The sequence below is a fragment of the Erpetoichthys calabaricus genome, chromosome 9 (genome assembly GCF_900747795.2).
Source record: "Erpetoichthys calabaricus chromosome 9, fErpCal1.3, whole genome shotgun sequence".
Taxonomy (NCBI): Eukaryota; Metazoa; Chordata; class Cladistia; order Polypteriformes; family Polypteridae; genus Erpetoichthys; species Erpetoichthys calabaricus.
The window spans coordinates 14,323,010-14,337,244 of record NC_041402.2 but is presented as its reverse complement, the minus strand read 5'-3'; the positions used below and the strand labels follow the sequence as shown (position 1 = coordinate 14,337,244).

The 14,235-nt window shown below is 45.3% G+C and overlaps 1 protein-coding gene across 1 annotated transcript in view; it reads left to right on the top strand.

Moving 5' to 3' along the window:
* LOC114657374 (protein crumbs homolog 2-like) overlaps positions 1-14,235 on the top strand; it is a 309,325-nt gene that overhangs the window by 283,955 nt on the left and 11,135 nt on the right. Inside the window, exons 11-14 of the mRNA XM_051931950.1 lie at positions 1,566-2,125; positions 3,046-3,211; positions 5,675-6,524; positions 7,081-7,197. Coding sequence (XP_051787910.1) covers positions 1,566-2,125; positions 3,046-3,211; positions 5,675-6,524; positions 7,081-7,197 — 1,693 coding nt within the window. The remainder of the gene's footprint in view (positions 1-1,565; positions 2,126-3,045; positions 3,212-5,674; positions 6,525-7,080; positions 7,198-14,235) is intronic.

Here is a 14,235-nt window from a genome sequence, read left to right as displayed (position 1 = left end):
TACCCAATGTGCCACCATGCCACCCTATCTATATATATATATATATATATGTGTGTGTGTGTGTGTGTGCAAACAAAGTGCAGAGTGCAACTCAGTGCAAGAAATGCTGAAATAAACACTGGAAAAAAAAAGGCATTAACAATATGTGAACAGTACTGCAAGACCCTGGGATGCCAGGGGAATGAAACAAACCATTTGTGAGCTTGATGGCCTGTGGGGAAAAAAACTCTTCTTACAGTATACCTGCTTGTTTTGGTGTATATTAATCTATAACGCCTGGCCGATGGAAGAAGTTCAAAAAGGTGGTGGGCTGGATGTGAAGGGTCGGTAATGATTTTCCCTGCTCGTGTATGACTCTGGAATTGTACAGGTCCTGTAAGGTGGGCAGAGTGACATTTCCGGCAGACCTGATTATTCGCTGTCGTCCGTTTTTGTCAGGTTTAGTCACTGATTCAAACCACACTGTTATGGATGAGCTGAGAGCAGACTCAACGACTGCTGTGTAGAAGTGAATCAGCAGCTTCTGTGGAAGGCTGAACTTCCTCAGCTGTCGCAGGAAGTCCATTCGCTGTTGTGCCCCTTTATATGATGGATCCTACATTGGTCTCCCATTTCAAGTCCCGGGAGGTCATACATCCCAGAAACATGAAGGTTTCCACAACTTTCACAGCAGTATTAAGTATGGAAGGAGGGCATAATCTTGTTGGACCTCTCCTAAAGGTCCGCTGTCATCTCCACAGCTCCAGATTGTTACGACTGCACCAAAGGGCCAGCTGCTCAACCTCCCATTTGTATGCAGACTTGTCACCATTCTTGATGAGCCCAATGATGGTTGTGTCGTCCACATATTTGATAAGCTTGACAGAAGGGGTCCTTAGAGGTGCAGTCATTAGTGTAGATGGAGAAGAACAGTGGGGAGAGCACACATCCCTGGGGGGCACCCGTGTTAATCGTATGATAGCTGATGTGAGTTTCCCTAGTTTCACCTGCTGCTTCCTATTGGTCAGGAAATTGGTGATAAATTGATGGGAGGAGGCAGGGACTGAAAGCTGGGTGAGTTTCGGAGTTCCGAGATTATTGCATTGAAAGCAGAGCATGTGGGTAATTCGCACTTTACCTAGATAAACCCCGATTTTAACAAAATGTTTTTCCCAATTCCAGCTTTATAACACAATCTTTACTCGAGTAATGCTAGGTTTATCCAATTTTCGGGCTCTACCCGTAATGTATATAGTGTGCAATGACGTGGAGTTCTCTGTGCACTTCTTTGTGCAGCGTGGGCAGAGTTCTTGTAAGGTGTCATTGTGGAATGGGGCAGAGAGTTGTCAGCTCAGTTTTTTGTGTCCCAATGTTCTGTTTGCACAAAGCTATATTAGGTGGCTTCATGTTGGCATTGAGTGTGATTGGCTGGTAAAGTTGGTGGGGGGCATTGCTGGCTGACATCCCCAAAAGTCTTATTGCATTGTGCCGTCTTCCTGCCTTTTACGACCCGCACATTCTTTCGGTTCCTTCAGTTGTTCATTTTGTTTTCTGGTTTTAACCTGCTCGCCTCTTTGTCTCTCTAGAGTACACATCCGTGACGTTCGGCTTTGAAGACAACAGGAGCCTCTCCTCCTTCACCGTCAACAGCAGACACGGCTCTGAATTTGTTGTCTCTTTTTTCCTTCGGACACGGAAGACGGAAGGTTTGATATTCCAGCTGTGGAACGATACCCATGCATATTTCACAATATATTTGAAACAGGGCCGAGTCTGTGTCCAGACCTTGTCCAAACTTGAAGCCATATTTCCTATCTATATTGCCAAGGGTGAGAAAGAGCTGATTGACGTGCATTTCTCCAACGGTGAGGTTGAGTTCAGCCATTTCGACTGGAAGTACAAGTCGACTCGCCTGCCCACTGTCTCACTGGAGGCAGGTGATGTGGTGTACATCGGGGGCCACAAGGAAGAAGACTACACAAGAGAATGGGGCGGTTATCTCAAAGGATGTCTTCAGGATCTGCAGCTTGACAGGAAGCGTGTGGATTTCTTCTCGGAGCAGTCAAGTAACGCAAGTGCGGCCTGGTACGGTGAGAAGATCCTGGTCAACGTAAGCGAGGGATGCCTCAGTGATGACACTTGCTCGGTAAGTACTTGTACCAGTTGGTTGTGTTATTAAAATGAATTGCTCTATGAGATAACAGGGTGCCAGACCATGCAGAGCCTCATAAACCAAGAGCCAAACCTTAAACTGAATTTCAATAACTCACAGAACTCCTTGGAGGGTATTCCACCTGCACCGTCTGCCCAAAACACTGCATTTCTACAGCATTCCAGTAGGTGGTGCTGTACAGATTCCTACACAGTTAAACTCAAACATTTATGAGCTCGTTGCTTCTTTTAGGGTGGCACGGTGGCCTCGCTGTAGTTCTGCTGCCTTGCAACAAGGAGGCTGAGGTTCACTTCCCAGATGCTACCTTCATGGAGTCTGCATGTTCACCCCGTGTGCTTTGGTTTCCTCCTATAGTCCAAGGACATGCAGGTTAGGTGGCTTGGTGCTGCTAAATTGGCCAGCCTGTGTGATGGGCTGGCATCCTGTCTTGTGATTGTCTCTGCCTTGTGCCCTGTGCTTGCTGGGACTGACCTCAGCTTCCCTGCGACCCTGCTTGGATAGGTGGGCTTTGGCGATGGATGGATTAATTGTTTCTTTTCAAACCTTGGTGTTAGTGGCGCTGTACCTAAGACTTCACACTGGTATACCATTTGTGTAAATGAGGCTGAACTGCATGATCGTTACCTGAAGGTCTCGTAGCTGATCACTGGTCCCAGTTGTGTAAATTCAAATTGTTTGCTGCTCTGTCAAGGTGTCTATGGGATACACAGAGTGACTTTACACCATTCAGCCACAACAATGTGGGTATTTAAACCTGAAATGCAAACAAATTGATGCCACCCACCACCCACGTTTCATTTTGGGATTTGTAGATTGTTTGTATTATTGTCTTATTTTTTAAGAGTATATGAGTGACTCCACATGACACATCATTTTTTATTTTCCTTTTCAAGCCCAACCCCTGTGACAATGGAGGAAGATGCAACATAACCTGGAACGACTTTGTGTGCTCCTGCTCTACCAACTTCACGGGGCCCACGTGCCAAACGAGAGTCTGGTGTTCCAGTGAGCCCTGCCCCCTGCACACCGTGTGTGTCGACGTTCCCGGCGGATTTGAATGTAAGTAACCAGCCATGGCAGCGCCACCTTCTGTCCGGCCACTGCCACCTCTTTTGTGTCTGTGGCTGGGTCCCACCTTTTCATCGGCTTGATTCCCAATCACTAATCAATGAGATTTGCAGCTTCATAGCGTCATTGTTGTCAGAGCAGAGTGAAATTCTGACTTGCATGTGCTGATCAACATGCAGCGCATCACCAGCCTGTGGTGACATGAAAAGTGAGTAGAAAAACTTTATATCAAAAATTGTGGCTTCATAATCTGAACAACCTCAAAGTTCTATAGATTGATGGGTTACTAGAGCTATCTACCTTAATAAAAGTATACATGACATGTGTCTGTCCAGTTGATATGTCTCTGACATTCCAAAAGATGGCGCATCACAAACATTTTTCTTAATAAAATGCATTGCATTTTTCATTCCAACACATGGCGCACCACAAACATTGACACTGCTTTTACAAATGCAATACTAAATGGCATATAACAAAGACATATGCATTGCATTTGTCATTCCAACAGATGGCGCATCACAAACATTAAAACTGCTTTTACAAATCTCATACCAAATGGCATGTAACAGAGACATATGCATTGCCTTTGTCATTGCAACAGATGGCACTTCACAAACTTTAACACTGCTTTTATGAATCCCATACCAAATGGCATATATCAGAGACACATTCATTGCATCTGTTATTCCAACAGATGGTGCATCATAAACATTTTTTATAATAAAATGTATTGCATGATTCATTCCAATAGATGGCACCTCACAATCATTAACACTGTTTTTGTGAATATAATAACAAATAGCATGTAACAGAGACACATTCATTGCATTTGCTATTCCAACAGATGGTGCATATAGTATAACATTTTTTATAATAAAATGTATTGCATGTTTCATTCTAACAGATGGCACCTCACAACCATTAAAACTGCTTTTAGAAATCTCATACCAAATGGCATGTAACATAGACATATGCATTGCAATTGTCATTCCAAAAAATGGCACATCACAAACATTAAAACTGCTTTTACAAATCTCATACCAAATGGCATGTAACAGAGACATATGCATTGCCTTTGTCATTGCAACAGATGGCACTTCACAAACTTTAACACTGCTTTTATGAATCCCATACCAAATGACATATATCAGAGACACATTCATTGCATCTGTTATTCCAACAGATGGTGCATCATAAACATTTTTTATAATAAAATGTATTGCATGATTCATTCCAATAGATGGCACCTCACAATCATTAACACTGTTTTTGTGAATATAATAACAAATAGCATGTAACAGAGACACATTCATTGCATTTGCTATTCCAACAGATGGTGCATATAGTATAACATTTTTTATAATAAAATGTATTGCATGTTTCATTCTAACAGATGGCACCTCACAACCATTAAAACTGCTTTTAGAAATCTCATACCAAATGGCATGTAACATAGACATATGCATTGCAATTGTCATTCCAAAAGATGGCACATGACAAACATTAACAAATGGCATTTAATAGAGACACATTCATTGCATTTGTCATTCCAACAAATGGTGTATCACAAACATTTTTCATAATAAAATGGATTGCATTTTTTTATTCCAGAGAGCACTTTACAACCATCAAAACACATTATCTAATAAGTACTAAACATAACTGAACAAAGATCACAGCTTTTTTCATAGCATGTTGCTTTAAGAAGGTAAAGGTTTAGCATTAGGGAGTGGGTTTTGTGATACAACAGATGCCTAGATGGACAGTAAACTCTCCACCAGTAGTTTACATGCGTAAGAAACTCACACTTGAATGTGAATTCTGAACGTGTATTCGATGCTCGCGTGTATTTCTCTGTCTTCTGTACTCCACACTTGATGCTCAGCAGATGCCGCCACTCTTCTTCTTTTCCCTATTATGGTGTTCTTCGGCGCGTCACCAGCCTGTGCGATTTACTTGATGCGCAGCAGATGTCGCTGGTCGTCTTTTTTTCTTTCCGTCATGCCACTTTTGTTTGACGATCACTTTGCCGTAATCAATATGTCCACTTGCCATGCCTCCTTGTTATCCTTATTCTAAATGGTAAATAATTAATATGCTAGTTCAGAAATTCAGTCGATACATGTAACATCACAAAGTCCATGTGACCCTGCCCGTGGGCACACATCCATCATCATGATGGCTCTGTAGAAATACACAAACATAATTCACTTCCAAATGACTAAACTTCATGAGCTCCATAATTTTCCTCTACATGTCAATTGGCGGATTTCAGTGATGCCCAAATGACCTTCTGGGTGTGGAAGGTGGGTGTGCCCCGCGTTGGCATTTGTTCCAGCGTTGGCTCACGGCTGATGTCAGAGGGAGTGTCTGCCGCTCTGGATGGTGGCATCCTATAGATCAGTGAATCCTTTTTTTTTTTATTAAATGTATCCTTTTCTCTTTCTTCAGGTATCTCAAACGCTACCTTTCGGAATAACACTGTTCAGTATGCTGCCAACGGATCACTTCAGCGGCCAGTCACCTCGGTGTCATTTCACATTCGGACGCGGGATGAAGATGCCGTTCTCCTGTGGGCCGCCAGTGGAGGCGAGTTGTTTTGCATCACCCTGCACGACTCCACGTTGCATGTGAAGCTGCGGGCCGGGAGTAGTGTGGACGATCTGTCCAGCGACGTCACTATCACCGATGGCACCTGGCATCACGTCGCTGTCACCCTGAAGGAACAGTCCTCAGGCCGCTTCAGGTGGATAATCTCGGTCGATGGAAAGGACAACTCAACCGTTACCTCCTCCCAGCTAAACTTCCTAAACAGGTCCACCATCACGCTGGCGGAGGACTTTGAGGGCTGCTTCGGAGAAGTCAGGGTGGCTGGCATCGCCCTTCCTTTTGTGGAAGGGCCCACAGCCCCGCAAGAGGAGAAATTTGTCAAAATCAGCAAAGGAGAAATTCAAATAGGCTGCCGAGGCTCTCTGGTCTGCTCCTCCAACCCCTGCCACAATGGCGGAGAGTGCGCAGATCTGTTCGACTTGTTCGAGTGCCGGTGCCCTCCTGGCTGGGCAGGCCAGTACTGTGAGGACAATATCGATGATTGCCTGTCTAATCCTTGTATCCATGGTACTTGCATCGACTTACCCGATGGCTACCAGTGTGAATGTTCCACGGGCTACGCCGGGCAGAACTGCAGTGAGGACATCGATGACTGCATGAACCACCAATGCCACAGCGGAGGAACCTGCAAGGATGCGATCAACTCTTACCAGTGCGACTGCCCACCTCAGTTCTCGGGGGTCTTTTGCGAGTAAGTCTGAGTTTCTCACTGCAGGAATATCCAGCCCTTCATGGTATGTGCCAGAAAGAGCAGCAGGGAATCTCAAAAATGGACACGAGACCATTTTAGTGCCAGGGAACACGAGGAGAAACACGTAAGCTCAACCCTAAATTTTAGGAATCTGCTGCCCCACCATAAAATCTCAAATTGAAGATAGTAAAACGCTCTGGGCCAAAATCCCACTAAATGAGCAACTGACAAAAATTATTGCTACAGTGCCTCGCTGAACTGAGGGTCCGCAGTTCAAATTCTCTCCACTCTCTGACAGGGGCTTTCCTCCCATGTCAGAGAGTCTCTGGTGTTCGGTCGAGTGATGTCTGTGTGGGAGTCATCATGGTGATGGGCATCAGTGATGGTCCCAACCTTGTACCCAGTGTTGCTGGGATAGGCTCTGGCCCCCCACCGCTCCTGAATTACGTGAGGTGGCTCTGATCTCTGATGGAGGAGATATGGCTGACATGACGGGGCATTGGTTGGCTCACCGTTGGACTAATCAGATTATGTGTGTGTTGTCCTTTGTCCTCAGGTTACCTTACCCTCCTCAGCGCTGTGGGAAGGAGCTCTGGTGTGAGAACAATGGCAACTGCGTGGATGAGCGCTGGGGAGCCCACTGCATCTGCCTGTCTGGTTACACGGGACAAAGGTAAGACCCCCCAAATGTGTGGCTCGTGATTGTCAGTAATGAGAACACAGGGACAATGCTAAGGGTCAGATGTGGTGTCAGCGGTGGGATATTAACCCAGTAACATGTCACTTATATGCCTGGCATGCATGGTTGTCACTTATATGCCTGGCGTGCATGGTATGAGGTAGGAAGTGTGCCCCAAATGTCAACTTACCTGTCATACAGGGTACCCCCTCACCTGTGTGTCTCATAGTGTCATCTTGCCTGACATACATGGTCTGTTTATGCCTGTGTGTCACCTTGCCCGTCTGACAGGGGTCTCCTCTCACCTATGTATTATGGTGTATGAAGTGCGCTCCCTGGTGTCCCCTTACCTGACAAACAGGGTCTCCTGTCACCTGTGCGTTATAGTGGTGCCCCCTAGTGTCACGATGCCTGACATACAAGGTCTCCACTCACCTGTGTGGTCTGGTGTAGGAGGGGCACCCACTAGGGTTACCTTGCACAACACACAGGGTCTCCTCTCACCTATGAATTGTGGTGCATGAAGTGTTGCCCCCTAGTGTCACCTTACATCCTTTCACTTGTGTGGTCTGGTGTAGGAGGTGCACCCCGTGGTGTCACTTTGCCTGGCTTGCATGGTTTCTTCATGCCTATGAAGTATGAGGTAGGAAGTGTGCCCCAAATATCAACCCAAGTCATGCCCCCTCACCTGTGTGGTCCGGTGTAGGAGGTGAACCCCCTAGTGTCACCTTGCCTATTATAAAAGACCTTTTTCTTACTTGGTGGTGTGGTGTAAGAGTGCCCCCTAGTGGCACCTTACCTGTCATGCATCTCCTCTCAGCTGTGTGGTTTGGTGTAAAAGGAGCGCACCCCTAATGTCATCTTTCTGACTTGGTAGTGTGATGTAAGAGTGTCCCCCAAACCCCACCCCCCAATGTCACCTTGTCTGACATACAGGCTCTCCTCTCACCTATTTATTATGGTATATGAAGTGTCACCTTGGCTAACATAAAGGGTCTCTTTCTGACGAGTGCCCCCTAGTGGCAGCTTACCTGTCATACAAGATCTCCTCTCACCTGTGTGGTCTGGTGTAAAAGATTTTACGCCCTAATTTCACCTTGCCTTTCACAAAAGGTCCCTTTTGTGACCTTGTGGTGTAATCCAAGAGTGTCCCCTAGTGTCACCGTACCTGACATACAGGGTCTCCTCTCAACTGTATGGTCTTGTGTAAAAGGTGTGCCCCCCTAAAGTCTCTTTGCCTTTCACAAAAGGTTTCTTTTTGACTCTGCAGTATGATGTCCCCTAGTGTCACCCTCTCTGACGGGCAGGCTCTCCCCTCACCTATGCATTATGGTGTATGAGGTGCGTGCCCCCCTTGCCTGTCCTACAGGGTCTACCTGCTGTGTCTAGTGGTCTTGAAACTGATGGTTGTGACTCTTCTCCTTCCCTGTCTTTTTGGTCTGCTGAACTCCGTGTGAAACTTTGGTTATAAATGCAGCGCATTCAAATCCGGTCTTCCTTTTCCCACCCATCTCAACTGCTCCCTTTTTCTCCACTTTGTCTCCATTCCCAGAGGCCCCCACACAACATGCTGGCATTAAAAATGTGTAATTTGTCGACTTTGCGAGGCGGGTCAGGCCGCGCACCGATAAACAAATCAGGCCGTCTTCTTCCGGTTGCGTTTTTGGTCTTTTTTTAGGCCATTACTGCTGGCCGCTTTAACATCATGGATCATTTCCTCCAATAATGGATGCCCAGGGTTCCTTTTGTTTAGAAGGTAGCGCTCTGTTTTTCTGTTTTAATGAGATCCAAGTCTCACGGGGGTGTAATTTCATTTTTTATTTTTTTTTCCGGAGCCAGCCCGTCTGGAAATAGCATCAAGTGTACTTTAACTTCGCCTCTGGCACTCGCTGGCTCACTGTGATGTCGGCCGACAGGCTCCAGAGTGCAGTGAAGCAGGCCGTCCCTTAGAGCCCGCAGTGGGCGATTGGCAAAATCGTCATATTTTTTTTTGTTATTTTAACCCTTGTGGAGAAATAATGAAGTAGTTGAGAATCGACTTCTGATGTGAACACATTGGAAATCGGGGGGCCACTCCATAAGTCATTATCATGTCATTATCAGCTGCTCTAAATTGTGAAAGGCACTATATATGGGGAGGGTGGTGCAGTGGGTAGCGCTGCTGCCTCGTAGTTAGGAGACCTGGGTTTGCTTCCCGGGTCCTCCCTGCGTGGAGTTTGCATGTTCTCTCCGGGCGCTCCGGTTTCCTCCCACAGTCCAAAGACATGCAGGTTAGGTGCATTAGCGATCCTAAATTGCCCCTAATGTGTGCTTGGTGTGTGGGTGTGCCCTGCGGTGGGCTGGTGCCCTGCCCAGGGTTTGTTCCTGCCTTGTGCCCTGTGTTGGCTGGGATTGGCTCCAGCAGACCCCGTGACCCTGTAGTTAGGATATAGCGGGCTGGATAATGACTGACTGACTATATACGGGACAAGAAATATACTCTGTTGAGCAATGCTCCTTAAATTTCATGGACCCCTTTCACATGAAATGTGTTCAACTTTCTTGGGGAAGATCGACTGTCTGCTTCATCGAGGAGCCGTCACTCGGCCATGAGTTCCGCAAATTAGAAATGAACGTCTTAGTGGCGAGGATGAGCCTGCGTTGAACTGCAAAGAAAGAAACGTGGGCTCTCGTGACATTTTTACTTTTCGCTCTGGTCTGACACTCTACCATAGTAGAGAATGCTGTCACATTGTGGGGACGGGCAACAGAGCCTGGGGTCTCAAGTATAACACCATGCATAGAATTCACACAAAAACATGTCATACGCACAAAACTAGAAATGCAGACGCATGAAACTGTGTCTAAATCACAATCAATGTGAAGCTTAACGCACGTGCATGCGCCTGCAGCCCCACCCCGACTCCTCCCAGAATTACGCTTATTTGAATATGCAAATCAATATAAACAGCCCTTCTGTTCAGTGTTTTGTTGAAAGACAATGGTGAAAGCACCTGTAGAAAAAGGAGAATTTCAGCAAATGCGAAATGGAGGTTTGTACAGGATATGTATGAGGGAAGTGTGACCGTGGTGAGGTCTGCGGTAGGAGTGACGGATACATTCAAGATGGAGGTGGGATTACATCAGGGATCGCCTCTGAGCCCTTTCTTATTTGCAATGGTGATGGACAGGTCAACAGACGAGATTAGACAGGAGTCCCCGTGGATTGTGATGTTTGCTGATGACATTGTGATCTGTAACGATAGTAGGGAGCAGGTGGAGGAGACCCTGGAGAGGTGGAGATATGAGAGGAGAGGAATGAAGGTCAGTAGGAACAAGACAGAATACATGTGTGTAAATGAGAGGGAGGTCAGTGGAATGGTGAGGATGAAGGGAGTAGAGTTGGCGAAGGTGGATGAGTTTAAATACTTGGGATCAACAGTACAGAGTAATGGGGAGTGAGGAAGAGAGGTGAAGAAGAGAGTGCAGGCAGGGTGGAATGGGTGGAGAAGAGTGTCAGGAGTGATTTGTGACAGACGGGTATCAGCAAGAGTGAAAGGGAAGGTCTACAGGACAGTAGTGAGACCAGCTATGTTATATGGGCTGGAGATGGTGACACTGACCAGACAGCAGGAGACACAGCTGGAGGTGAAAGAGTTAAAGATGTTAAGATTTGCATTGGGTGTGACGAGGATGGATAGGACTAGAAATGAGGACATTACAACAACAACAACATTTATTTCTATAGCACATTTTCATACAAAAAGTAGCTCAAAGTGCTTTACATAATGAAGAGAAGAAAAATAAAAGACAAAATAAGAAATTAAAATAAGACAACATTAGTTAACATAGAAAGGAGTAAGGTCCGATGGCCAGGGTGGACAGAAAAAACAAAAAAAAAACTCCAGAAGGCTGGAGAAAAAAATAAAATTTGTAGGGGTTCAGAGGCCACGAGACCGCCCAGTCCCCTCTGGGCATTCTACCTAACATAAATGAAATAGTCCTCTTTGTAGTTCGAGTTTTTCACGGAGTCACTTGATGCTGATGGTCATACAGACTTCTGGCTTTTAATCCATCCATCATTGTTGGAACATCATGGTGCTTTGGGTAGATGGTGGTGGCGCACGCCACCACCAACAGGACACCGGAAAAGGAAACAGAAGAGAGAGTAGGGGTTAGTACAGATTTTGAATGAATAGTTATTATAATGAATTAGATATACAGAGTATCAGGATTAAATTACAGTGAAGTTATGAGAAGGCCATGTTACAGTAATGTGTTTTCAGTAGTTTTTTAAAGTGCTCCACTGTATTAGCCTGGCGAATTCCTACTGGCAGGCTATTCCAGATTTTAGGTGCATAACAGCAGAAGGCCGCCTCACCACTTCTTTTAAGTTTTGCTCTTGGAATTCTAAGGAGACACTCAGTTGAGGATCTGAGGTTACGATTTGGAATATAAGGTGTCAGACATTCCGATATATAAGCCGGGGCGAGATTATTTAAAGCTTTATAAACCATAAGCAGAATTTTAAAGTCAATTCTGAATGACACAGGTAACCAGTGTAGTGACATCAAAACTGGAGAAATGTGTTCGGATTTTCTTTTCCTGGTAAGGATTCTAGCAGCTGCATTCTGCACTAGTTGCAAACGATTGATGTCTTTTTTGGGTAGACCTGAGAGGAGTGCGTTACAGTAATCTAGCCGACTAAAGACAAACGCATGAACTAATTTGCTATGTTTCTTAGGTGAAAAAATGCTGTCCTAGTGATCTGATTAATATGCGATTTAAAATTCAGATTACAATCAATGGTTACCCCTAAGCTTTTTACCTCCGATTTGACTTTTAATCCTAATGCATCCAGTTTATTTCTAATAGCCTCATTGTATCCATTATTGCCAATCACTAAGATTTCGGTTTTTTCTTTATTTAATTTGAGAAAGTTACTATTCATCCATTCTGATTAAAGGGTCAGCTCAAGTTGGACGATTGGGAGACAAAGTCAGAGAGGTGAGATTGTGTTGGTTTGGACATGTGCAGAGGAGAGATGAGGGGTATATTGGGAGAAGGATACTAAGGATAGAGCTGACAGGGAAGAGGAAAACAGGAAGGCCTAAGAGAAGGTTTATGGATGTGGTGAGAGAGGACATGCAGGTGATGAGTGTAACAGAGCAAGATGACGAGGACAGGAAGATATGGAAGAAGATGATCCGCTGTGGCGACCCCTAACGGGAGCAGCCAAAAGAAGAAGAAGAAGAAGGTCCTGCTCAGTGAAGTGGAGGCAAGAAAAAACAATGTTTGGTGGCTTAAGCAGTGGTATAAACAACAGAAGGAAACTGATGGAGTGGCACAGCGTGGTGGAGGCACACAACAGTTCAGAAAGTCACGCAATGCCCAAAATAAAAACAGAAGTGGTCAGATATCAAAGTCGACATGAAAAGGCGAGTCGCAGCCCGCCATGTGAGAGTCAGCACCACTGGAGGAGGGAGCGGAATTGTGGGGCTCACACTGTTTGAGCAGCGAGCTGCTGCAGGTATTGGAGAGGCACCACAACATTAATGAGACGCATTTTCACATCTCAGATAATTTTCACATTAATAGAGTGGAAATGCTTTCTATTGCCGTAAGCAAGTTCATTCTCTGAAGGCGCCTTTATAGCAATGTGCGTGCAGTTGACCGCCCCGATTACACTGGGAAAACAGGATGTTGCTGCGAATTGTGATTTGATGTTTGCCCGTTCAACCAAAAGGTAAGGAAATCTTATATACCAGGATAACAAGCAGATAATACCGTCCCATGCAGCTGGCATGACACGACTCAGTGATGACTGAGAAATACCCGATCAGTCAGCAAGTTCACGTTGAAAGCTCCGGTGGCTAAAAACCCGAGATTGGACAGAACTTGCAAAGCAGAGCACAATTCCTCAAAGTCTGTCTTTGTAAAGCCGGCGCCAGTTCAGCACACCGTGCCAAGAGGATAGCTCTTGGAAATTGAAATTGACTTAGAAGCCAGTCATCATCATCTGTAAATACATGCTGTCTTCTAATGCTTCCATTTGCGATGTCTTCTAACAACGCTAAAGTAGCTATGGTAGTTGGAATTGTTTGGCCATTCCGTGCTCCAATATAGTGTTAAAGATTGATTACAATCAAGTGCCTTAAGTTTGTTAACGATATGCAGTTAATTGCGGTGTATTTGATAAAGCCCGCATCATGGATGTGAATCTAAAAAAGAAAAGGAGACCACGGAAACAGTAGCACTGCTTTGACGCCGAGTGCCGCCCTTTTGTAAAACTGAGCAGAAACTGAGTATGCAAGGTGTGAGGCAGCCGTGAAAATGTGCGTCGCTTTACGCCAAGTTTAGTTTTTACACATCTCATTGTGAGTGTGGAAGCGGGTGTACGCAACATTATTGTGTGTACGCACTGTTTATACATGAGGCCCCTGCTGTGTTTGGGCTCCTCTGTTTTACTAGGTGGCCAGAACTGCACAAGTTGGCTTTTCAGTGCTCGACCGCAGGAGAGTTCCGTCAGTTCCTCCTCAGACTTGATGGTAAGCTTGCAATCGCTCAGTGCGACAGAACGAAAAGAGACATGGAGCCATTGACATCCAAGGCCAGAATAAGACCTCCTCAACTGAGAGTTGATCATACTTTGAACAATATAGCAAAAGAACACCAGGCTGTTTAATGGCGTGCGGTGTTTGTTTCTCCGATTGTTTTTTGAGGGAGACTTGAAATTGAAGAGAAGGTCCCCTATGGTTATTACGATTCACGGATACTCAATCGTGTCATCAAACAGGGAGGGGATCTCCTTGATCATCTTGGCTATTTTGGATTCTCCATTGTTTCATGAAGTGAATACTCCATTGTTTCACGGAGCGGTGGATAGATCCGTTCCTGTTGACGTCCTTTTGTAGTGATGGCCAAGAAAAAAATTTCAATGTCATGTTTTCTTACAAAAAGAGATAACAAAGTTTATGATAGAGTAGGGGTCTATGGTGGAGGACATCAAAAAACCCATGTAAAAATCTCACGCCAAAATCCATGTCAAATCAT